Below are 23,889 nucleotides of genomic sequence, written 5' to 3'. Positions count from 1 at the left end.
CACATGAATTGGTTTGTCACAGAGTGTTGGACGAAGAGGGCGCTTGGAGATTGCTTTCACCCCTGTGACCATACCTCACAAAGGGAGAGACAGCCTGGGGATGCCATAGAGCCTAGAGGTAGGACCCAGGCTCTGAGCTTTGGCTGCCTGCAGTGCTCATCTCAGCTCTGGCGTGTGGTAGGATTGTCCCAGCTTTGGCCGAGTTGTCAGGGAAGGTAACCAACAACACCTCCAAGCTGGACCACTTAATCACCAATATGAAACTCTCCAGAATCCCCTCTTCCCCTCTGCCCCGTGGCCAGCAGTCCCCACACAGAGCTGCTCTATGGACCAATGAGTGGTGGACTCACAGCAGGAGCCGGCATAAGACTCCCAGGAGAGGGAGGCTTTCATTAGAGCCTGTCATGACTGATACATGTCCTTCCAATTCTGCCACCAACTGTGTGGCTTGGAGTGAGCCCCTCCCCTCCCCAGCCTTGCATGGAGCGAGTGGGAGCTCCCTTTCATTCAGCACCTACTATGGACCAGGTGCTGAGAAAACCTGTGATGAGGAAGCTGGTCTGCTTTTTTTTTTTGGCGGTACGCAGGCCTTGCACCGCTGTGGCCTCTCCCATTGCGGAGCACAGGCTTCAGACGCGCAGGCTCAGCGGCCATGGCTCACGGACCTAGCCACTCCATGGCATGTGGGATCTTCCAGGACCGGGGCACGAACCCGTGTCCCCTGCATCGGCAGGCGGACTCTCAACCACTGTGCCACCAGGGAAGCCCAGCTGGTCTGATTTTTATGTTATGATAGGAAACTGAGTCCCTGAGGGGTGAAGTGACAGCATTGATATAACTGAGCCTTCTCACCAGTGACATGGGGCACAGTTCGCTGAACTGCACCACATTTACAAGGCATTCTGACCCTTGAGATTGAAGGGGCCCCTGAGGAAACAGGGCGGCCAGGCTGGGGGTGTGCAGCAACATGGAGAGGTCCTGGCCCTGTTGCCTTATCCTTCAGCAGGCGGGATGAGCGAATGGACTCCCTGTGACACATGCAGGGTTGGGTGAAGCCTGTAAGGAAGGGGTTTGGCTGGACACTGGGAAGGGGGTGAGCAACCCCTGGGCGTTGGGACAGAAGTGGCATCCCAGGCCCTCCCAACCCCTCCATCCTACCAGATGTTGGCATTCTACAGGAAGCAACATCACCCCAGTGACAAAGGCCTTAGGAAGGATATTTGGGCGTGACTCTGCTTTGCTGGAATGTTGAACTGGAACAAAGTCTTGGCCTAACTCGAGTGTGTCCTGGCCTCAGGAGCTCAAGCCCCATGCTGGGAGGTCAGCAGGGCCTGGAAAGTGGCTTAGGCTTGTCATCTCCAAGCCCTGGAGATGGCTTGCCTCGCTTTCCGGTGCTGTAAACTTTCAAGAACAACCACTCCTCACCCCAATCCAGCCGCACACCTCACACCCCCACCCCCACCCCACTGTCAGCAGCACCCACCTCAGGTGCTCTGGTTGGCCGTTGCCAGCAGGCTCAGTTCACTTTGGTGCCTGTCAGGGGACCATGCAGATGTTGAGTTGGGCCCTGACTGTAGGACACGTCTCTTTGACACATGGTTCAGGAGCCACTGTCTCCACCCTGTTGCAGTGCACCTGCCAAGGGGTCATGTTCATCTATGATAGATTTGGGTGAAACTCTGCTGGAGGCTGGTGCTTCCTGCTTGAAGGCTCAGGGCTCTTTCTGCGGCAAGCACACTCAGCATCCAGATAGCTGCATGGTCGCAGAGCAGTCAGAACCTTCCTGATACTTCATTCATTCACTTCATTCATTCACATTCATTGACTGGGCCAGGCCCCCTGCCAGATTCTGCAGCTGCCAGTCACTTCCTCCTGCCAGGAGCTATAATGGTCATGTCCGGGAGACAAGAGAAGCGGACAAGAGAAGCAAGTGGTAGAGGAAATCCGGGGCTGCAGGTGTCAGCGCTGGGGCAGCCCCACTCAGACTGGGGTCAGAAAGTCCATGAAGGAATGGCCATCAGCAGCATCTGGAAGGGTGCAGAGTGCCCTCCCGGGAGGACTCACTGTGCAGGCTTCCTAAACTCCAGTTCCTAAACTCTGTCAAATCTATTTAACAAACACTCACCTAGCAAGTGCAGCATGCCACGGCCAGCTGTGGGCTTTGTGAATATGCACATAGCTGGTCTTCACAGTGTTATCCTCCTTTCTCAGTGAAAGAAACTGAAGCACAAAGAAGGCTCGTGCCCTAGGTCACTGAGCGAAATTCGAACCCAGATCTATGCTGCCCCCGCTCACACCACCTCCATGATCATGTCATTTCCTCATGAATCACTTGTGCTACTATTTATCTGATTTTTTTCCCTTTAAATGACGTTCCCCTCACTTGCTCAATGTATTTAACATTTACTTAGATTCTAAAAACAAAAACAAAACAACCACCCAGCATCGCTTGGGAAAAGTGAAACGTAGTTAACTGTAAAGATGAATCCAATTACAACACAACACTGTCCCCACACATCCTGACACTGCTGCCTGCCTGTTGCTGCAGAGCTGAGGCTGGACTCATCCACTGAAAGGAGAGTGGCCAGAGTCTGTGAGCCCCGTGAAGCCATACCAGCAGCAAGGTGAGACTTGGGACTTACCAACATCAGAAAGATGAAGAGAAAAGGAAAGGGAGGAGCTTTCCCACCATGTGACACAGTGTTGAGAGTGCTGTGTTCACTGCAGTTGTCCACAGAGTCTGTGCAATTCACCTGCTAGAAGTTAACCAGCTCTGCCACTTGCCCACATCCAGCCCTGCTTTCCTCTAACGTAGGGGGAATGAGAAGAGGACACAGAGGACTAGAACAGGATTCAGCGGTGAATCAAGACTACACTTGACCAGGGCTTGGCCAGTAGGAAGGTCTGGTCTCACAGGCCACAGGCAGAGGCTAGAACCCGTGACTGAAGTCACCGGGCGAGAGGGGAGGTCTCCCGCGGGCAATGCATTTACTGTGAGAGTGGGGCTGGGTGGGGCAGGGACTGAGACTTGGCCGCAGAGCAAACTCCAAATTGGGGGGTGGTGCCCCAGTGCACCAGATCAGCGGTCTGAGAATGGGGTCAGATTCCATGTGCTACGTCTTCTTGCCTCCCAGAGCCCAGGGGATGGGAGAAAGAGGAACTAGACACACGCCTTCCCCCACCTCGCTCTCCCCTTCCCCTGGGTCTATGTGCACCGCTGGCCAGCTCTGCAGCATCAGGGAGGTTTAGGGGCAACTTTCCCTCTCTGGGTAGAGTCTTCCTTGGATTCACTTTTAATCACAGTGAGTGGGTAGTTGCAGGACCCCAGGACACTGGCGAGCAGAAGGATCTCCCTTTTTCTTCACCCCAGGTGAGGAAGCATCATGTAGGTCCTGCCCACACTGTGGCCAGTTGCCTGCCCAAGGGGCTTCCTTGGGGGTCAGCAGGCGTGTGAGGACAGAGGTGGGACTCCCACCTTTGCCCCTGCATCACAGTAAAGGCCAAACTTCCCAAAACTGGTGTCCTGTCCTCATGTATGCTCTCTTCTGAGGCAGAAGTCAGGTTTGGCCCATGCACAACTTGCTTACTGGATTGGTTTCTACTGCTGCATAACAAGTTACTGCAAACGTAGTTGCTTAAAACAATGCACACGTTATCTCAGGGTATCTGTGGGTCAGGAGTCCAGGCTGGGCTTAGCTGGGTCTTCTGCTCAGGGCCTCACAAAGTGGCAATTGGGGACGTGGTCTCATCTGGAGGCCCAGCTGAGGATGGGTCCACTTTGAAGCTCACTCTTGCTGTTGGCAGAATCTATTTCCTTGCTCTCAGATCCTTGAGGCCACTCTGGGGTCCTGGCCCCATGGCTCCTCTGTAGGCCCCCTCACAATGTGGCAGCTGTCTTCAAAGCCTGCAGGAGAACTGCTCAGACCTCAGGGAGGTCTAAAAGGAGCCATCTAGTTAGGTCAGGTCCAGGATAATCTTCCTTTTGATCAGTTCAACACCAACCAGTTAGGGACCTTAATCACATTAGCAAAAACTCTTTTGCCGTATAAGGTAACACAATCAGGGCAATGACAGTCTACCACACATTCAAGGGCAGGGCTTGTATAGGCTGTGTACATACACCAGGGGGCAATCTTGGAATTTGGCCTGCCATATGTCCCTTACTCAAAACTTCGAGAAATTCTGCTCTAATCTGAAACAGAAACATAAAACAGCTAGACAGTAGAATTCTAAATTAAGGTATATTTTTAACATGAAGTACGCAGATAGGATATGTTTTCCTCTGTGGCCTCAACATGTAGCTTATCATCTGGGAAAGGGGCACATAGAATGTGATAGAACTTACCGACAAGTCTCTTCAACCCCATTCAGTTCTATGAAAACAGAAGGAAACAAATAATTGGCAGGACTGCTGGACACAGTTGGCGGGGATGGGGGGTTGTGCAGTGCACAACCAGGAAGTGCCATTCCCAGCTCAGTCGATGATACCCCCAGGAGTTACGTAGCCTGTAAATGGCGGTTCTGGTAATGGGGTCACAATAGAGGTCCCCAGACCTGCTCCAGGTCTGCAGGCTGTCCCTAGGCACCAGGATGGTCTGTAAGTGTAACTCCCTGGTGAGAACAAGCTGCTGCAGCACCATCAAATGCAAAACCATTTGGGAACAAACTTGTTTCTGGAACAAGCCTTTCAGCCTCAGAGTGGGTGGCTGCCCAGACATCCCAGAAGGGCTCAACCCCGACTCCAAGCTCAGCACTTGGGAGGGCTTTCCAGCCCTGGCAAGTGTGCTCCTTTGCCTCCTTATACCTGCCTGCCACAGCCAGATACCTACTCAGCTGCCCCTGCCGCAGCCTCCCCTGACTCCTCAGGTTCCCAACAGCCCGCCCTTCCCAAAGCCACCACAGTTGGTCGCCCTCTCTCCTCTCTGCCCCTATGCCCTCCTAGACAGCTGGGGTGGCCTGGGTTGGGGCCAGCACAGGGCTGGCCTGTGGAAGGGGCCCAGTACCTGGCTACCATGCCCACTGAATGGGGATGCCCTGCCTGCTGTGTGCACTCTGGTAGGAATGGGGCCTGCCTCTTGGGGCATCCCTGGCCAGCAATCAGTGAGGCGTGTCTGCACTGATGGCTGCTCCAGTTGATGATCTCCACCCAGCCCGGGTGAAGGGAGCAGGAGCAGCAGCCTGGGGAGAGGCGAGAGATGTTGGGTCCAGATTTGGACGCTGTGAGCGCGGTGTGTCTGTGGACACCTGACTGGAAGTGACCTTTGGCAGATGGTGTTAGTGGTTTAAACCTTAGTAGCAATCAGGGCGGGAGAGAAAATGGGGGGTAAGTCAGAAGGTAGAGGATCCCCCCCACTCCCCCCACCAAAAGGTCACTGTGGTGCTCTGGATAGAATGCTGGTTCAAATCCCAGCTCACCACTTGGGCAAATGAAGTTGCTCCACGGCACCTATTGTCTTACCTGTAAATTAAGGCTAAAAATACCCTCTTCCTAGGGTGAGATTAAATGAGATAATGTGGGGGGCGGGTGTGACAATGCCCCCACAGAAGACATGCTCCTCAGATGGTTCCTAGGGCTATTTCATGTAGGGGAGTACACAGTGGAACCCGTAACTCGACTGAGAGACACCCCTTCTCAGCAGCAGGGGTCAGAAAACATCCCCATGGACCTTAGGAGAAAGCGTGGAGTGTGGAGCTCCAGCCTGTCATGTCTCTGAAGGCCAGCTGTGGCTGGTGCTAAAGTAGCCAAACATTTAAAAACTGACACATGCTGCCAGTCACTGATTGGAACACTAACACCCTCCAGAAGCATGAGCTTACTGTGTCTGAGTCTGGAAGCTCCTCACCCCTCAAGGGGGCTTATGTCATGTCACCTGCTCTGGGAAGCCATCCACCTCCCCGCCCACCTTGTTGTCACTTGTAAGCACATCTGTCTATCTCTCTCCATGGCTAAACTGCACTCCCGGAGGACATCTCTTCTCTCCTCCTCAGCATCCAGCAAGCGTCTGGTACATAAAAGAGAGATAAAGTTCTGGGTTGCTTTTCCTTTTAAAGAGGAAAGGTGGGTCCAATTGAGCCTGGTTAGGGCTCAATCTGACCAGCAGAGGGCGCAAGAGCCATTGAAGATGCAGAAGAAGGGGGTGAAGCCTCCACATGAGCAAGATTTCCTGGAAATTCTTTTAGCAAGTAACACATTTATAATAGCTATTTTTCTGTCATATTCTTTCCCTTTGCCTATTCCTTGCAGGATTTGTCACTTGGCAACTGCAAGGGCCTGCAAAGGCTCAGGGCTTGGGAAACTCCCAGAAAGTCAAGGCTGCAGCCCCCTTGTCCAATCCACATTTCAACAGCTGGAGAGGATTTAGCTGGAATTGAGAGGAGATGGGAAAGGACGGCCCTGGAGGGAGCACTCACACCCTTGATGGCCTTTGACCTTCCAGGGCTGCCAGCCAGGTCACTGGCCTCTCAGCAGCTGGGGTTCTCCAGAGGAATCAGCCTTTAGAGTCTGTTAGGGCTGCCACTGAAGAGAGTGAGTGTACTGTCACCAGGATTATGCAAGGAGCTGGAAAGTAGGGGTGAACAATTCCTACTCTAAAGACTATTGTGGGATTAAATGAGATGACGGTTGTAAAGCATCCAACTCAGTGTCCAAACATATTAGTATCAGGAAGATTTTAAATTGTTGAGAATTCTGACATGGGAGTAGGAAATGAACTTGATGATTTGTGTTTCTAAGGCCCCAATACCGCAAAACGAATAGGTGCTTTCATGGAAAAAAGTTTAAAAATTTTTTAAAATAAGGTAACACTTCTGATATGGAAGTGCACATATTTGTGCAATGAGAAGAAATGAATTTAGACTAGGAATTGGTAACTATGGCCCACTGCCTGTTTTTGCATGGCCTATGAACTGAGAATGTTTTTCACATTTTTAAATGGTTGAACAAATAGAGATAAGAATAATATTTGTGACATAATGTTTTGTGAAAATTAGATGAAGTTCAAGTTTTAGTGTGCATATAGAGCATGACTGGCACAGAGCCACATTCATTCCTTTACATGTTACCTATGGCAGCATTCATGCTGCAGGGCAGAGTGGAGGTGCTGCACCCGAGCTATATGGACCACAAAGCCTAAAATATTTACTTACCTGGCCCCTTACAGAAAAATATTTTCAACCCCTGATCTAGGCTGTTAAAACTGGCAAGAGGGGCCTCCCTGGTGGCGCAGTGGTTGAGAGTCCGCCTGCCGATGCAGGGGATACGGGTTCGTGCCCCGGTCTGGGAGGATCCCATATGCCGCGGAGCGGCTGGGCCCGTGAGCCATGGCCGCTGGGCCTGCGCATCCGGAGCCTGTGCTCCGCAACGGGAGAGGCCACAACAGTGAGAGGCCCGCATACCGCAAAAAGAAAAAAAAAAAAAAAAAAAAAAAAAAAACTGGCAAGAGGAAGTTCATCCAATTCACCCCCTCTTGTTTTTTCATTCTGGGAAACTGATGCTTAGACAGGGAATGGGCTTGCATCATGGGTTCCTTGTGTGCCCTGCATGGCATTTGGGCATTTGCAAACAGGGCCTCTGTGCCCATTCCTGGCACTGAGGGGGCATGTGCAAAATGGTGCAGGAAGCACAGGTGTGTGTGGATGTGCACCAAGTTCCCGGACCCTTTATCTCACTCAGACCAGCAGGAGAAGAAGGACTGGACTGGAGCCCAGGGACCAGAGGCTGGGCCTGGCCTGGCATCTAAGGAATGAGGTGAATGTGCCTTCTCGGTGTCCCCTTTAGCTCCCCCTTGCCCCCTCTCCCCAGTACTCAGGGGGAGAAGGGACTTCTGTGTTAGAGAGGACAGCTGCAAGTGTGAATTCCCTCTTGAAAGGGGCAATATGATCTGGCCTCACACCTGCTGTTGGAAGACAACCTGGAGAAGATGTGCCCCCCTCTCCTGGCTGGGGGGACAGGTCCAGGGCCTTTTGCCTCACCCAGCTTTGCCACCCAGTCTGCCCACCTGGCTGGGAGGAGACCGTGTCCCAGGTACATAGTCCACATAAGCCTCAGAGGGCTCTGCAACCAGCACCTGGAGGTCCCTTGGTGAGTACAAGGCCCCTCCCCTTATTAGGAGGAAGATAGACTGGAACGTGGGCGTCCTTCTGACTAAAGGAAACAGGGAAAGGGAGATCAAAGCAGCAGGAAAGAAGAGAACCAGAGCCCAACTGAAGACGGAGAAGCAGGCAGAGGAAAGCGAGTTAAAGAAGAAAGAGGGTAGACGGATGGAGGGAGGGAAGAGAGAAAGGAGAGCAAAGAAGGGAGGGAAAGAAAAAGAAGGAAAAGCAAAGCTCGAGCCCTTTTCATGAACCTTGCCCACCAGTCTGGCCGGAGGGACAGGTTTCCGTCATGGGGTCCCTCCTTTACTGCAGTGTCGCCGAGGCCAGTCCCGCGGCTTCAGGAGGGCAGTGACCTGGGCTAGCGAACACCTGCCGGAATGGACGGCCAGCACTGATCCTCTCTCTCCGAAGGCCAGAAGGGCTTGGGGCCTGAACTGGGGTCCCTGACTGGCGCCCGAGCGGGAGTCGGACCCAGCCTCCTGGTCCTGGCACCCGTGTCCCCAGAGCACGGCGCCCTTGTCTCAGGGCACGTTCTGGAAGGACCCGCACACGCCACCGCCACCGGGAGAAGCCCAAAGGAGTTCCCCGGGCTGCCCACATACGGCCTCGGTATCCACGCGCAGCAGCTCCTTAGCAAGCCTTGGGGTCCCAGCGAGCCGAGGCACCCGCGGCCACTACTTCTGGGCCCTGGGTGTGGCCTCGGGTGCCGCTATTTCTCACGACTCTACTAGGATCCAAGGAAGCTGCTAGAGCCTCCCGGGCCAGGCTGAAATGCCTGGGAGTGGGGGGAAGGGTGTGGTGCAGAATGGCCCGGGGTCTGCGCTGTGACCAGCAGGATCGCTTTGGGTTTCTGGGGGCATCAAAAACCGGGTCTTAGCTACGTCAAGGCAATGACTACCTACCTATGGATCTATCTTTTAAAACTCACACTTCTAAAGAAAATCACACATTAAAAATTAGCTACAAAACAAAAATAAAGTAACTATTTCCAAAGGAACAAATTTGTAAATTACTTGAAGAGGGAGAATTTGAAAGGGAGAGAGAGGAATGTGTCTCAAGGTGCTGTCCCAAAACGCGCTTTGAGCCCCGAGCTCACAGGTGTTTGAAATGATTCAAAACGAAAACTCTACACATGACTTTGAAATGTTCATCAAGGAAGGTGTCATGAGAGACCCATTTCGCCAACGAGAAAGTGATGGTGCGGTCACCGGGAGATGTGACTTGCGAGCGTGGAGACGGAGTAATTTTATAACCTCGAGATTTTCTGTTTTGAAGGCAAGACAGATGTCGGCAGTCTTGGATTCAGACACTAGGAGCAAGAACGGGCACGGGCCTCAGACCGAACGATGCGTTCCCGGCCGAGTGCAGGTGGCTTCCTTCTGGCATTGCCCACGGAGACCGAGCCGGGGCGCCCGCCTGAGAGCCACCGCCTCCCTCGCCAGCCTGCCCCGGGCCGGGGACAATCAGAAGTCAGCTTACAGAAAGAAGCGAGTGGAGGATGACCTTCGTTCCGGGCGCTGATTGTGCGCGTCCTCATAGAGGAGGCCCGGCACAGGGCGTGGGGCGCGGGGGCAAGGACAGCGAAGCTCTTCCGGGCTCGGTTTCCCGGTCTGTCAGTTGGGGGTGGGGGGAGGTGTAGGACTCCCCGTTGGCAGCTTCTGGACGGTTGCACCCGGAGGTGAGCTGACCGGTCCAGAAGAAACCGCCCCTTGGTTCCCATCCCCACCTCTGCTTTGCCAAGTAGGATACAAACCCGCGACAACTGGGAGAGGGGACAAACGAAAAAAGGCCGGAGTTGGCTGGGTGCTGGAGGGGGAGCTGGGCCCAGAACACTCCAGGTAATGCAGAAGCACCCAGACCTTGGCCACCAACCTTGCCCAGGCCTGCCAACATCCGGACTCAGCTTCCCCATCTGTACAATGGTTCGGGGACCCCTTCGCCCAATCGGCTCCAGAAACCGACCCGGGAGGCGCTAGGGGAGGAGGAGGGCTTAGGTGGAGGAGGAGAAGTTCTGGAACCTGCATGCCTGGCCTGAGAGGGTTCGATTAAGGAGGGAGGTAACCCTCTCCCTCGCGTTGCCCCTCCAACGCGGCCTTGGGGTCTGAGGAGCAGGGCAGCGGTGGGGAGGGGGCCTCACCCGGCGTCCGGGCGGCGCCGAGACCCCCCCTGCCGCCCGAAGCCCCTCGCCGCCTGGCCGCCGGTGAGGGCGGCTGGCCGCGGGCGCTGAGGTCACCTTTTCCACTGCGCCCGCCGAGAGCGGACGGTTTCCGGGATTTTCGCGGCGGCAACGGCGGCTGGAGGCCCGGGCTGGGTCCCAGGAGTTGGGCACGGCGGCTGCGCCCCTGGGTTGGGGATTGCAGGGCTGGGACCTCGGGAGAGGCCCCGAGGCCCCGTCGCCCGGGGTGCGGGGGGGCTTTCCTTCTCTGGGTCTCTGTTCCCGCAGGGAGGAGGGACCCCTCTCTCTGGGAATCCTTTCCCAGCCAACAATGCTGCAATTCCCGAGCAGAGGAGGCCCTGCTGCTGTTTTTAGCATTTTTTCGCCTAAAAGGGGTTTATCTGTAGGTCTGCTTTGGGATCACTCGGTACACAGACAGCCCGGGAGGGGGTAGATCAGAGGCCTACCCACCAAGGGGAGGGCCTTGAGGGGTGACAGGGTGGACCCGGCTCTTAGCCCTTCGGACCTCCAACGCTCCAGGGCATTCCCCAAAAGGGCCCTGGGGCCTCATTCCCAGCGGATGCCACTGCTCAGCCCTCAGCCTCAGCCACCTGGAACTATCCCAAGGAGCTGAGGGGAAGCACTCTGACCACTCAGCACCCGTGAAATAGGGTGGGGGCTGGACAGCACTGGTCTTCTGACTCCCAAAAATCTAGAGGTGAGGCCTCAATCCTGAAAATAACCTCCTACCCCTAAACCTGACCCAGGACTGGGGGCAAAATGGATTTGGTGAGAGCTGATCAATGTGATTCCCAAGTCCTCTGATCTGGGTCCTGAGCTCCCACCTGGAGGACCTGAGACCTTCAGGGAGGCAGTTGTGTGGAGCAGAGATGGTTCAAAACCAGGTGGCTTCGGTCAGGGGCCCAGATAGGAGGTGAGGGGATGGAGTGGGGGTGGCTGGGCCTAACCCTCACAGCAGACTAGGCTATGCCCTCGGGAAGATGTGGAAGGGAGGAGGAGAAGGAGAAAGAGATGGCCAGTGGGCCCTACTGGGTGGAGGGAGGTGAGAGAAAAATGGGCCCCATACCATATATACAGGGAGCAATAGAAAACAAAACCTGCTCACTGTGGTCCCTGGGCCAGTACTTTCTTTTTCCCGGGCCTTAGTTTCACCATCTGAGAAAGCAGGTGGTTGGACTGGGTGACACCCAAGCACCTATCTAGGGAGGGGTCCCAGCTGGACTGCCCAGGGCTCCAGGAGACACTGGCTTTTCTCTGTTTGCTGGGTGGCTGCTGGGCCAACAGAGATGGCACAGACCCACCCCTGTCTGTCTACCTCCTACTGGGATAGAGGCCTGCCTAGTATGGGATACCATCACTTAGTAGGTCCCACACTGTCCCCTTCTGAGAAGCTATATGACTCACAAGATCACCCACACATGGAGCACCTGGAGGCCACCTTTCAGTTCTGATGATGGCCGGGAGGTTCAGAAACATGCAGCCCTGGCTGAAGCCACTCAGCCTCTAGGGGGAGAGGCAGCTAGGCTCTTAGAGACTCTGGTAAGACATTCTCTTTGTCCCTGTGGACAATGAGTCTTGGGCATCTCCCAGTCCACACAGGGTCTGGGGCAGGTGCCAGGGTCTCACCACTAGCAGCTGGAGCTACAGAAGATGCACCATCTTGGGGCAGGGCCATGGATGTGGTGGATCCTATTTTTCAGAGGTGACCACTGAGGCCCCAGGCAGAGCTCACATGAGAAGGAGAAGTGGCCCAGGACCCCAGTTGAGGGACTCCCGATGGGCAGGAGGAGAGGGGCAGGCACCCTCCCCAGTCTCCTGGGGACACCCATCCATCTCCACTGACACCCCACCCTCCTTGCCTGGACAAACTATATACTCCTCCCTAACAGACCCTGTGGAGCCCATGGGAACAGGTCCCCCCCCGACACACACACTAAGTCCTCACAGCCTCCCTGGAGCCAAGTGTCAGCATCTTCTCAGGGACAGGTAAGGAGATTGAGGTCCAGAATGGGGCAGTGGCTTGTCTCGAGTGGCATCACCAAAGAGATAAACTCAGCGGAGAGTTGAGCTTTGGGACTGTTCACCCCACGACTTGGACTTATATTCTCCCAATGATGAAAAGAGGGAGCTAGCAAAGCCTCTGGCCTTCCTCAGTGACATTGGGGACTTTACAGTTCAGAGAGGAGGCAGGTCACACCAGAGTTTATCCCCAGGCTCCCAGGGCGCCCTGTGGCTTCTCACCCAGCTCCACCCAGTACTGGTTTTCTCTGATGCTCCAAAACTGCGAAAAGGCAAAGCTGCAGGCTTTGCCTTTTTCCTTGTCCTGGCATCCATCTCTTGCTAGAACTAGGGGAACACAACCCACTCCACAGCATCTAGGGTTGTGTAGATGTGTCCACATACCACTTGGTAATACAAGCAAATTCTGGCTGGAGAAATTTGCCTCTCAGGGCAGTTCAGGAGAAATGAGGCGGTACCTGGTAAACTGAGGCACAGGTGAAGCTACTACCCTGCGAGTTGCACCCGGCCCACTGCTGCAGTCCTGCCCGGGCGGGCAGCCCTGCGTCCTGGCACGGAGGCTGAGCACCGCCACCCCCTTTCCAGCCGAGCTTCGGGGTCGGGGTCTCTGCCTCTCCTCCTCCCGATCTTTCCGGGGCTCCCTAAACCCTGCCCAGGCCGCTCGCCTTGATAGCTGTCCCATCTCTTTCTTAACTGCCCCCTCTTTCTGTGCTGCTTGCCTCTGTGCTCTCCGGCACGTCAGGGCCCGCTGACTCCCGCGCCTCTGTCGGTTGCTCTCTGCGCACGTCTCGGTGTCCCTGGCATCCTCACGTCACTGTCTCGCATCTTGTGTGGCCCTCGCTGTCTCGCTGTAGACCCTCTCTCACCTCTCTCTCGATCCCTCAGCTCCCATCCCCGGGGGTCTTGTCTCCCGAGCTCTCCGGCTCGATCCTTCTTGGGCGTGCGCTCCGCTGGGTCTCCCTCTGTCTGGGACGGTCGGCCCCTCTCCCGGCCCCCTCCCTCCTGCCACCCTCCCATCTCTGGCCCTCCCTCGGGCTCGGGCTCGGCCTGGGGGGTGGGGGGCGGCGACGCGGGGCGGGGCGGCCGGGCGGGGCGGGGCGGTGACGCGGGGCCGGCGGGGCTAGAGGCGCGGCAGAGTGGGGCGGGGGCGCAGTCCCGGGTCCGACCGGCCGAGCCCCGCGCGCCCCGCCCGCGCCCTGTGCCTCCGCCCGGCCGGCCGGCGGGGGAGGGGGCATGAACCGGCGCCCGCGCGCCGCCCGGATCTGCGGGCCGGCCTAGACCCCCGCGCGGGCCCCGCGCCCCAGCTGCTGCCGCCACCAAGCCCCGGGGCGCCGCGATGCAGCGGCCGGGGGAGCCGGGCGCAGCGCGCTTCGGCCCGCCCGAGGGCTGCGCCGACCACCGGCCGCACCGCTACCGCAGCTTCATGATCGAGGAAATCCTCACTGAGCCTCCGGGGCCCAAGGGCGCCGCTCCTGCCGCCGCCGCCGCCGCCGCGGGCGAGCTGCTCAAGTTCGGCGTGCAGGCTCTGCTGGCGGCGCGGCCCTTCCACAGCCACCTGGGTACGTGCGGGGCCTGGGGCCGCGGGGCGCTGGCCGGGCTCGGCGGGAGGAAGCGAGCCGCGGCGTCTCTCGGACGCAGCTCCGGGAACGCAGGCCCCCGACCGTTCCCTCCGCGCGCTCCCGGCGGGGAAGCAAAGGGGGCAGGAGCTGGGCCGCGCAGAAGCCAGGCCTCGTGCCCGTGGGCCAGGCCTGCCGGGAGGGCATTCGCTCTCTTCTTCACTGCGACCCTGCGGTTTCCAGCCCCGAGGAGTCCAGGCCCGGGGACCCGAGCCCGCATCCCCATCGTGGGCGCTGGACCAGACTGCTAATCTCAGACTTCGGGTCAAAGTGACCTCAGGCCGCGGGCGCCTGGGCCTTCCCACAGAGAGCTGGCTGGGAGTGGCCGCGGCTGCCCAAGCCGGGAAAGCCGTACCTTTGGGAAAGAGGCCCGTGTCTCCGAGTGCTATGCTGGGGGCTGACGCTGGCCCGAGCCAGCCCGGAGCCTTCCAGAGCCCGGGGTCTCAGGCTGCCGACGAACCGACCTGTGCTGTAGCACAGAGCCCCTTGGGTCTTGCCTGGGGACAAGAGGCTTGTTTGTGAGCTGCTGCCCGAATGGCCCTTCTGCTCCAGGTCGGCTGCGCCTTGGCAGAGCTTGAACCAGCAACTCGGGCTTTTTCTGTCCCTTTCGGTTCTCTTCTTTCCTTGTCTGGGCCCTGCCTTGACCTGCCGTGCCCTGTCCACTGCACCCCTTCTTCTGGCCTTTCCCCAGCCTCTCTCCAACCGGCCTCTCTCGGTGGGGTGGGTCTGCCTTTCCTTTCTCACCTTCCCCCAAGGATCCTTTCTCCCCTCTGGGCTCTCTCCTCATATTCACCCGTACATCTTGCCTGGGCCCTTCCCGACTCCATCGGGGCTAGCGCTCACTGGTAGTGAGATGCCTATCTGGGCAGGGAGCCCTCCTACATTCTAGCGTGACCTCAGCCCAGGGAGCCGACTTCCTCCACATGCAGTGACCCTCCAGCCAGTGCTCCGCCTGCCTGGGGGGCAGCAGGGCCAGTTTGTTCGTTTTGAGCCCAATCTCTGCTGCCTTTTGCCTCCAGCTGCACTATTAATAATTCGTTTGAAGCGGGCAAAAAAAATCGTTTAGGACTAATGAAAACTGAAACGTCTTCGTGGGGAAGAGTCTAAACGGAGAAAACAGGAAGAACAAATTTCCCGTTTCTTGGGGTGCTTTGGAATTTCTGGGAAGCGTCCAACTTCACCCCTGCTGACAACCCACTGTCTGCCCCTCAGAATTGGCTGTTTTGCCCTGCACAGAAGAGCAGATGTGTTTATTCCACTGAAACTCTTTTTGTTCCCCCCCTCTGAATGCAGCAAAGCCTATTTAGTTGGGGCAAATGCTTATCTTCCTAACTCTGTGCCGTTTTTTCTTGGTTTCCCTTTTCCGTGACACATACTCTATGTGTTTGGGAGCTTCGACCTTGTTCATTGAGAATCCTGAAATCTCGAGCAGCTGGGGTCTGGAGAATGCCAGGCAGAGCCCGGGTGGGGGAGGTTCCCTTCCCAGACTCTGGGGACCCTGGCGTCGAGGAGGTTCAGCCGAGGTGCCTGGCGCAAATCTCTCACTTCCCGTCCAGCACGAAGGTTTTGTGTTGGGTCACCGGCTGAGAGAGAGAGCTCTCGGCTAGGGCGCATGGTGCGAGGATCTCCAGGAGGAGGAGCAAGGCCCGAGCTCACCCGGCTCCCCACTCTCTCCCCGCAGCCGTGCTGAAGGCCGAGCAGGCGGCGGTGTTTAAGTTCCCGCTGGCTCCGCTTGGCTGCTCCGGGTTGGGCTCGGCGCTGCTTGCCGCGGGGCCTGGGCTGCCCGGCGCTGCCGGCGCGCCGCACCTGCCGCTCGAGCTGCAGCTCCGCGGGAAGCTGGAGGCGCCTGGCGCCGGGGAGCCGGGCACCAAGGCCAAGAAGGGGCGTCGGAGCCGCACCGTGTTCACCGAGCTGCAGCTGATGGGCCTAGAGAAACGCTTCGAGAAGCAGAAGTACCTCTCCACGCCCGACAGGTAGCGCGGGGCCAGGCTAAGCCCAGCGGGTAGGGGGAGGGGGGCTGCCTGCCCTGCTGAGGGTGCACCCCGCTCTTTCCAGAATAGATCTCGCCGAGTCCCTGGGTCTGAGCCAGTTGCAGGTGAAGACGTGGTACCAGAATCGAAGGATGAAGTGGAAGAAAATAGTGAGTGTTTTTGTGGCATTCTGCGCCCTCTTATTTGCGGCCGTGCCCCTGTAGCCTTCTTCAAGAGCTGCTCCACCATGGAGACTTATGCCCAGCCCTCCCGATTCCCTCGGTGCCTGGTGCCCAGAGGGACCCTCTCTGCTCTCTGTCCCACTGGGTGCCCTAGCTCAGCTCCTTTCGTGCTCCCTAAACCCTCAGGATTCCTGGAAGCCTTGAACCCCTCTGCCGGACTCTCTGGTCCCTTTTCCCTAGCAACGCTCAGACAGATGGCCGCCATCTCCCGGGGGCTAGGTTCGGCCTCGAATGGCCTCGTTGGGCTCTTCAGGCCCTGCCTGGGCACAGGGCGCGGGTGTCCCCGGCCCAGTCCCAGCTCACCGCGGTGCCGCCCGTCTCCCGCGCAGGTGCTGCAGGGCGGCGGCCTGGAGTCTCCCACCAAGCCCAAGGGGAGGCCCAAGAAGAACTCCATCCCCACGAGCGAACAGCTCACGGAGCAGGAGCGTGCCAAGGAGGCGGAGAAGCCGGCGGAGGCGCCGGGCGAGGCCGGCGACCGGAGCCACGAGGACTGAGCGCGGCAGAGGGTTCGGGCCCAGGGAACCCCAGCGCAGTCCGCGGCCCCCATAACCCTCCGGAAGCCGCGAGTCGGCCCTTCTGCGTCCACGCCGTTTGCTTTCTAAACTTTTTATTATTACCTTGAATGCGGACATTTAGGGGCCAAACAAGGAAGGACAGACCCTGAAGCCAAACCCGTGCGCTCGCGGGCCCTAGCCTGGAAACACGTCCAGCGCGGCGGAAGGTCGCCTCCTCTCGGAGCTCGCCGTCGCCAGGCGCTCCACGATCATTCACGCCCTGATCCTATCCTGCACCCCCCAGTCGCCTCGGTCCGGCCCCCCGGGCCCGGACGCCTCCAGGCACACACCCGCTTCCGCGCGTCGGGGGACCCCGCGGCCCGGCGCAGGCCACCACGGCCCGAGATGGCGCCCGGACAACCCGACGTCGCTGGGGCCCCTACCCCTCTCTTACGAAGACGGTGATTTTTTTCCAATAAAATATTTTATGACACAGCGGGACTTGATCGGGGGGTTCTGAATCCGCGACGTTGGCGGGGGGGGGGGACGCGACGAAGTAAGAGAGACACGCGCAGTGTCTTCTGAAAACATCCTTTCCCCGGGCTACGTGGACTCGAGCCGTGACCTGCTCCACCTGGCCCGGGCCGGGCACGCAGTCAGCTCGGTCGCTGCAGGATCCTAGGAATCGCTTCCACTCTGGGCATGAGGGCCACTCTGAACCTCCTGCCCTTCCTTCTCAGCCCAGGGCACTTTAGACGGTAGCAACCGGGCTACACAGGGGTCGCCAGCCCGAGGGCACCGCGGCACTCACTCCGGAAGTTGCCCGGGGCTGAGAGCCGCCTCCTGTTGTTGGTTCAGTCTCCTGGGGCTCTAAGGACTAACTGCGAGGTCCTTGAGATTGTACCGGCCAGCCCTTCCTGAGACCTACGGGAAACCAAGGACTTGGGGTTTGCACAGAGGCCGGCCACCATCAGCAGCTCCAGCCTGCAGAGGCGCCTGCCTCCGTGAGTTTTCAAGTTTTCCACGGTATACACAGGAGGGAGGCATCTGGCAGCCGAGTACGGGCACCTTTGGGGGTACCTGACCGAGGCAGAGGGCCAAGGACTCCAAACTGCTCAAGGTCACGCAGGGTGCCCTTTCCAGGGCGCAGCTTGGTGGCACGTGTTTGCCCCCCCCTCCCCCCCAACACACACACGGAAAGCCTCGGTTGCCTCCTGGTTGCCTCCTCTCTGGTCTAGTCTGGGCTGGGAGCTTCCATGTTGGTTCCTGTTTTTGTGCTTCCTAGGACTACCACCAGGGTATGGAAATGGAAAAATGGCCACTTTGCTGGTTAAAGCTAGGGGAGAGATGGAAACTTGGTCCTGCAGAGTTCCAAACAGGACGGAGATTTGAAACCAGGTCCTTGCAGGTGCAAATAAGAGGGAAAGAGAGTCAGGAATATTATGCTGAGACGAAGACTTTGCATTTCAGAACGTGAAAACCGTTATGGCCTCCACCTGCAGCGGCTGATGACTTCCTTTTTAAATCGCTGCTTGATCGCCCTTTCCTGAAACCTGCACTTGGATTACTGGTACCCGAGGATCTCAGGCCTTGGTTTAAGGCTGGGAGGAGTGAGAAAGAGGGTGTTTTCTGAGGGCAGCAGGCAATTCTCTGCAAGCCCCAGCCCTGCCAAGTCTTTGGAAAATAAGCTCCCTTTCTAGGCTCTTAACCTCGAAACAGCTCCCAGGATATTCACTTGCCACTGTCCCCTGAAGGGCCTGAGAAAACCTGCAGTTCGGAGGGAAGGAATGGACCATCAGTGTATGAGTGCACCTCCTAATCCCTTCCAGCCCTTAGGGTTACCCCCAGTTCTGCTCAACGTAGTGGTCCTGCTGTAATCTTCCTGAGCCAGGCCCAGGCTAGCCAAGTCAGGTACACTACTGAGTTTAATCCACTCCACCTCAAAGTGCGGCAGGGGTAGGAGTGAAAATTCGAGTTCTGTCCCTCCTGGGCCTGGGGGACAGAGATTCCAGCACAGCCTTTGTTAACTATGCGGAGCTGTGGAAGGAGGGTGGAAGAGGAGAGAGGAGGCGTAGTGACCCACACTCCTTCAGTCCATTCTGGGACCTCGTTCGGGGTCCTCAGGTTTTATTAAATCTGAGGAATGCAACCTCGGGCAGATTGCCTTGTGGTTCTATGGTGTTTCCCCAAGGCAGCCCCCCTCACTGGACTGGAGGAAAGGGCCGTAAAGCACTAGGGCTCTAAGAGGGAGGGAGAGAGGAAGGGCGTACAGCGAATCCGGTGCCACAGAGCAAGGGCAACCCCTCCAGGCACAGCTGGGGAACCTGACGGGGGCACTGCTGTCACGAGGTCACCAGCCGGTCAGTGAGGGAGCTGGGCCCCAAATGAGGGGGTCCAGATTCCAGTGCGAGAGAGGGTGTGGGAGGGGTTTCTGTCACTGCCTGCCTCACTGGGCTCCTCGGCGGACAGGGCGCGGGGTGACTGCAGCAGATCGACACCCGGAGGCCCGGGAGAGGACGGGGCCGCGCGCCGGCTGCGTCCTGGCACCGCGGGGTTCCTTGCTTGGGTAATTCCTATGAGACCCGATGGAAGCTCAGGCCCGCTCCAGAAAAAGCCGAAGGCTCGGAGGCAGAGGTTTTACTGCCCATCCCAAGACTTCTACCGCGGACCGTAGCCCGCAGAACCAGGACTCTAGGTGAAGAGAGGCAACCTATCCACGGACGGTGATGCAGTTGCCAGGCCTGAGTGACACCCCACCCCGGCCACCCGGGCCACCCAGTGCGGAAGCCCCCTCCCTGCCTGGTGGCAACCGCTCCCCTCACTCCAGGCCCGGGCCTTCCGGGAGGGACGGCCTTCTCGCTCCCTCCCCCTCTGTCGCACAAATCTCTTCTCCGCCCCAACGTCCTGGGAAACAAAACCCGGAGACCACACCGGAGAGCCAAGGAGGCCGCGGCTGTGTCTCCGGAGCCCGGAGCCCGGGGCCCGAAGCCCGGGCTGGGAGAGGGCTCGGGTGTCTCGCGAGATAAGTGGACCTGGAATGGGGGTGGACGGGGAACGCCCGTGGCGGCCAGGACCCCGTGAGCAGCACCCGGCATTAGCCAGACAGCAGCGCTCAGCGGCGAGAGCGAAGTTTGCGCTTCTGGGCTTTATGGGGTGGGGGTAGGGGCCTGGGCAAGAAGGAGGACTTTGGGGGAGGTTTGGCTGAAGAGCAGGCAGGAGATGGGGGATTGTGACCCCTTTCCTGAGCAAGTCGTTCTCCTTGTCGGAAGCGGGAGCCTAGCTCTGTGCGGCGCTCAGCTCAGGCCAGGGTCGCAGGAAGCGTTCAGGGGGAACTGGGCCTCTCGCGGCCGGCCTGGGGTCCGCAGCCCGTTTCAGAGCCTCCGACTAGCCGCTGGTTTTGCGCGGAGCCGGCACCACCAGGATATGACAGGCGCAACCGGGCGGGGGCTCCCCATCCCCCACTTCTGCCGCCCCTGTTTTTAAAAAATAAAGTTTACTCGGGTTTACACTCTTTCCCTGTTCTGGATTCTCCTGGAGGGTCATTGGTGAGAACCCGTAACGTGGAAGAAAAGAAACAGGGGCCCCAGGGCCACATTAACCCGGCCAGGTGCGAGGTTTGCGTCTCCTGGAGCCGGAGGGTGCTCTCTTACTGTACCTAAGGGGAAACCAGGGCCTGGAGCAGCGCCCAGCCGCCGCTCAACCTGGAGTAAGCAACACTTCCCAGGGACCTTCCTGGAGCTCCAGGGTCCGAGGAGAAACCAGGCATCTCTTTCGTCTTTGGTTGCCCCACTGCCTGATTTCGTTTCTACACTCAAGGGACCACCTGATCCCCCGAGCCTCTGCCCCCAAGGCCTCTCCAGGCCCAGGTTTCTCAAGGGCTGCAGCCAGGCTAAAAATGACCACAGAGGCCCCATAGGCCCCTCCAGCTCAGTCTGACCCCAGACTTTCTGAGCTGAAAGAAACATCTCCCAAACCATCCTCCCAGACCCACTTTAGGGGAGTAAGGAAGCCAGGACTCCTCACTCCTCATAGGTGGGCAGGACAGAAAGGTAACAACAGCAACAGGGTCATGCATCTGAGTCAGCCTGGCTCTAGGCCAAGTTCTTCATTGGCCTTGGTCCCTAGGCCACTCCACATCCATGGTGCAGCAGAAGGCGGTCCTCCTGCCTTTGCAGGGGCCCCTCCCTTTTGCGACTTCAAAAGTTCCCTTTGTCCTAGTTCTCACATTATATTACACTGCATCTCATTGACTTTAAGATGGCATCCTCCCATTTCTGAAATCTGGGATCATATGACAGTTGGGGGTGTATGTTCCAGGCACTGTGGGCCCTGTGTCTGCAGGATGTGACTGTCCCTAAGGAGGTGTCCTTGGCTGGACAGTGGAGGCCCCTCACCTCTCAGGCACCAACTCTCAATGGAGAAAGCCACAAAGCCTGGGGGGAGGAAGGGATCTTCCTCAAGGTGCAGGAAAACACAGGGCAACAGCATGGAGGGAACTCGGATTCACTCACCCACCAAGCAGAGGCTAAGGGGGACAGGGCTGTGGGTTGCGGGGGTGGGGGGATCAATTCATAGGGGGCTCTGACCTCGGAGAAGTTTTAGGAACACTCAGTCCATTGATTTCCCTGATTTTTTCCTTTTAATGTAAACTCAGTAGTGATCTGTGATAGAAATTTATGTCTTATTAAGCTCAAAAGAGATCCTTGAGTAAGTATAGGATAAAAATTCCTAGGTGCTAAAAAAACACTGGGTTATGTCTTCATTGGCAATGTTTTAAAATTTTTCCTTCTTAGTGTTTCAGGAAATAACAGTGTCTGACATCAGCACTATCATGGACTGTCTGATATTAATCAAGCTCTTTCTTGGGCCATTCGTTCATTTAACAAGCAGTAACTGAATGTGGTGGGGTTCTCAGGACTGGGACACAGGCCCTTCCCCCCTCACTGGTCCAGTTACAGCCTGGTAAGATAGGTGCCCTACTCCCATTCTGAAGATGAAGATAATGCTCAGAGATGTTAGGCAACTTGCCCAGGGACACACAGCTGTCAGCAGCAGAATTTGGATCTGATTTCAGCTCTGTGGGTCTCCACTGCCCCTTATCCATCAGCTTGGTGTATGCTAGATGGTTTAGGGTCCCCAGTGGCCCCTACCTGCCCAGAATGAGTCTCATCCATTTGTCTATCAAGTGTCTATTAAACGCCTGCTGTGTGTCAGGCACTGTGCTAGTCATGGGGCACTCAGTCTCTGATGCAAGGAGCTCATGTTGGAAGCATCGACGCCACAATTAAATCTACAAGATGATTTCACGAAGTAACAAATGCTTTGTAGAAGATAAAGCAGGTGATAGACAATGAGTGTGATGGCAGCTTTAGTCAGAGTGGTCAGGGAGAGTCTCTCTCAGGAGCTGACTCTTCAGTTGAGACCTGAATGACAAGAAGGAATGCCTACCTGGCAGTGGACATAGCAAGTGCAAAGGTTCTGAGGCAGTTTGGAGCTTGGCCTTAAAGACACAGAACAAGGTCAGAGTGGTGGAAACAAACGTGGAGAGGTGTGCAAAAGTAGTACGTAAGGAGGTGAGAAGGTAGGTGTCCGTGCTGCCCGGGGTACTGCCTGGAAGGCGGCGGGGAGGAGGTGGCATTCTGGTTCCTGCCAACGGCAGACCTCTGCCAGTTCATCCCCTCTGAACTCCGAGCCACCAGAGCCCTGCGGCCGCTCCGCCTCCACCAGGCAATTTGCTTTTTTGTTCTTTTTCATAAGGATGCAATTTTCTGCGTGCTTTAAGGACATTAGAAGGGTGTTTGACTGACGCGCCATGCGAAACGCATTAGCAAGGCTCGAGGCGCTGCGCACAGGAGGCGGCACCCGCGTGGGGAAGGGGCAGGTGGGGGCGGGAGCAGGCCCTGGGGACTGACCTGGGGCAGGAGGTAGAAAGACAGAAACCAGGAGAGAGGAGAGACAAAAAAGAGAGAGTTGGAGAGATAGGAGATGCGATAATGGAGTACCAATGTAGAAGCATTTGGGGGAGGGTGCAGAGAGAGAGAGAGAGAGAGAGAGAGAGAGAGAGAGAGAGGAGGTGGAGCGGGGAAAGAAACAACTAAAGGGGAGTGAGGAGACTCAGCGGAGATGGAGAGAAACAGAGGAGAAAGGTGGGGAAAGGGGGCAGAAATGAGAGTTACAGACAGGAGATGATAAAAGGGGAGGGGGGCAAGGAAGGTGGTAACAGGAATGGGGTTCTTCCTGGGGCACGCTGTCTCCCAGACCACCATGTGACCTTGAGCACAGGAGTGTGTTGCCTGGTAGACGGTGGGGAAAATGAAAAGCAGTCTAAAGTGCCTTTGCCTGTGGTTGACGTGCTGTATTTCAGCCTCTCAAGCATGCCAAGCTCCTTCTTTCCTCAGGGCCCTTGCTCATGCTATTCCTGGGCCCTGATGTTCTTCCCTGCACTCCCCTGCTGTGTGTCCTTTCTCTTCCTCCAGGTTGGGGCTCCCTTGTTATTTCCAGGGTGACCTACTCTGACTGCCTTGCCTTGCTGGCTGGCACTCACCTCTGTTGTGATGCCCGGTGCATTTGCCTGGAGTCTGTCTTGGGGCATGGCTGTCTCAATCCTGGCATAGACTGACAGCCCCCAGCAGCAGCTCCTTTCCACCTGAGCAACAGAAACACTGGATTTGCAGCCAGACAGACCTGGATTCAGACCTCCCGGTTCTTGCTGGGTTGGGTGTACACTGCAGATGCTCAGAAAACTCCCAGAGCTAGGAGGATGCCAGGCTGGGCTGTTTCCTTTCCAGGCTCCCTGCAGGGTACTTCTCTCCTGTGTGAACAGGGGCAGGTGGGCTGGGCATAAACAGGGTGGGCTCTAGAGGGGTTTGACCTGGTCCTGGAGCTGGGCACCCTCCAGGTGTCTCCTGGGGGGATGTGGTATGGGAGTTCATAGCAGTATCGTCCCCCAGCCTTGGAGCCCAGCTGGAACCCAGAGCCCTCCCTGAGCTTGTAAGTGTGCCACCACTGCCCCCACCATTTATGGAGCACCAACACTGGGCACTGCTTTGGTGAATTGTCATCAAGGTTAATCTTGAAGCCCTTCAAGTTGGAGACTACCAAGTCCATTTCACAGATGAGGAAACTGAAGCTCAGAAAAGAGCTGACTTGCCTATACTTACATAGGCAGAGCTGGGGTATAAATTCAGGCCAGAGCAACTTACTGTTTCAGCTCTGCATCCTCAACCCCAAGTAGATTCCTAAGAAGGTTTAGCTGAGAGCAGTGGAGGCAGCCTGGCT

General features: G+C 57.2%; 1 protein-coding gene across 1 annotated transcript; it reads left to right on the top strand.

The window, feature by feature from the left end:
• Nucleotides 1-13,625: 13,625 nt before the first annotated feature.
• Nucleotides 13,626-16,611, top strand: BARX1 (BARX homeobox 1; the record flags this gene model as incomplete). The annotated part of the gene is made up of 4 exons (XM_082622591.1): nt 13,626-13,848; nt 15,587-15,878; nt 15,961-16,045; nt 16,447-16,611. 4 exons carry the CDS (start codon nt 13,626-13,628, stop codon nt 16,609-16,611), a joined length of 765 nt encoding a protein of 254 aa, XP_082478717.1.
• Nucleotides 16,612-23,889: the final 7,278 nt, after the last annotated feature.

This window comes from Mesoplodon mirus, assembly GCF_964341445.2.
Source record: "Mesoplodon mirus genome assembly, chromosome: 1".
NCBI classification, from domain to species: Eukaryota; Metazoa; Chordata; class Mammalia; order Artiodactyla; family Ziphiidae; genus Mesoplodon; species Mesoplodon mirus.
This window is presented reverse-complemented; position numbering and strand designations above follow the sequence as displayed.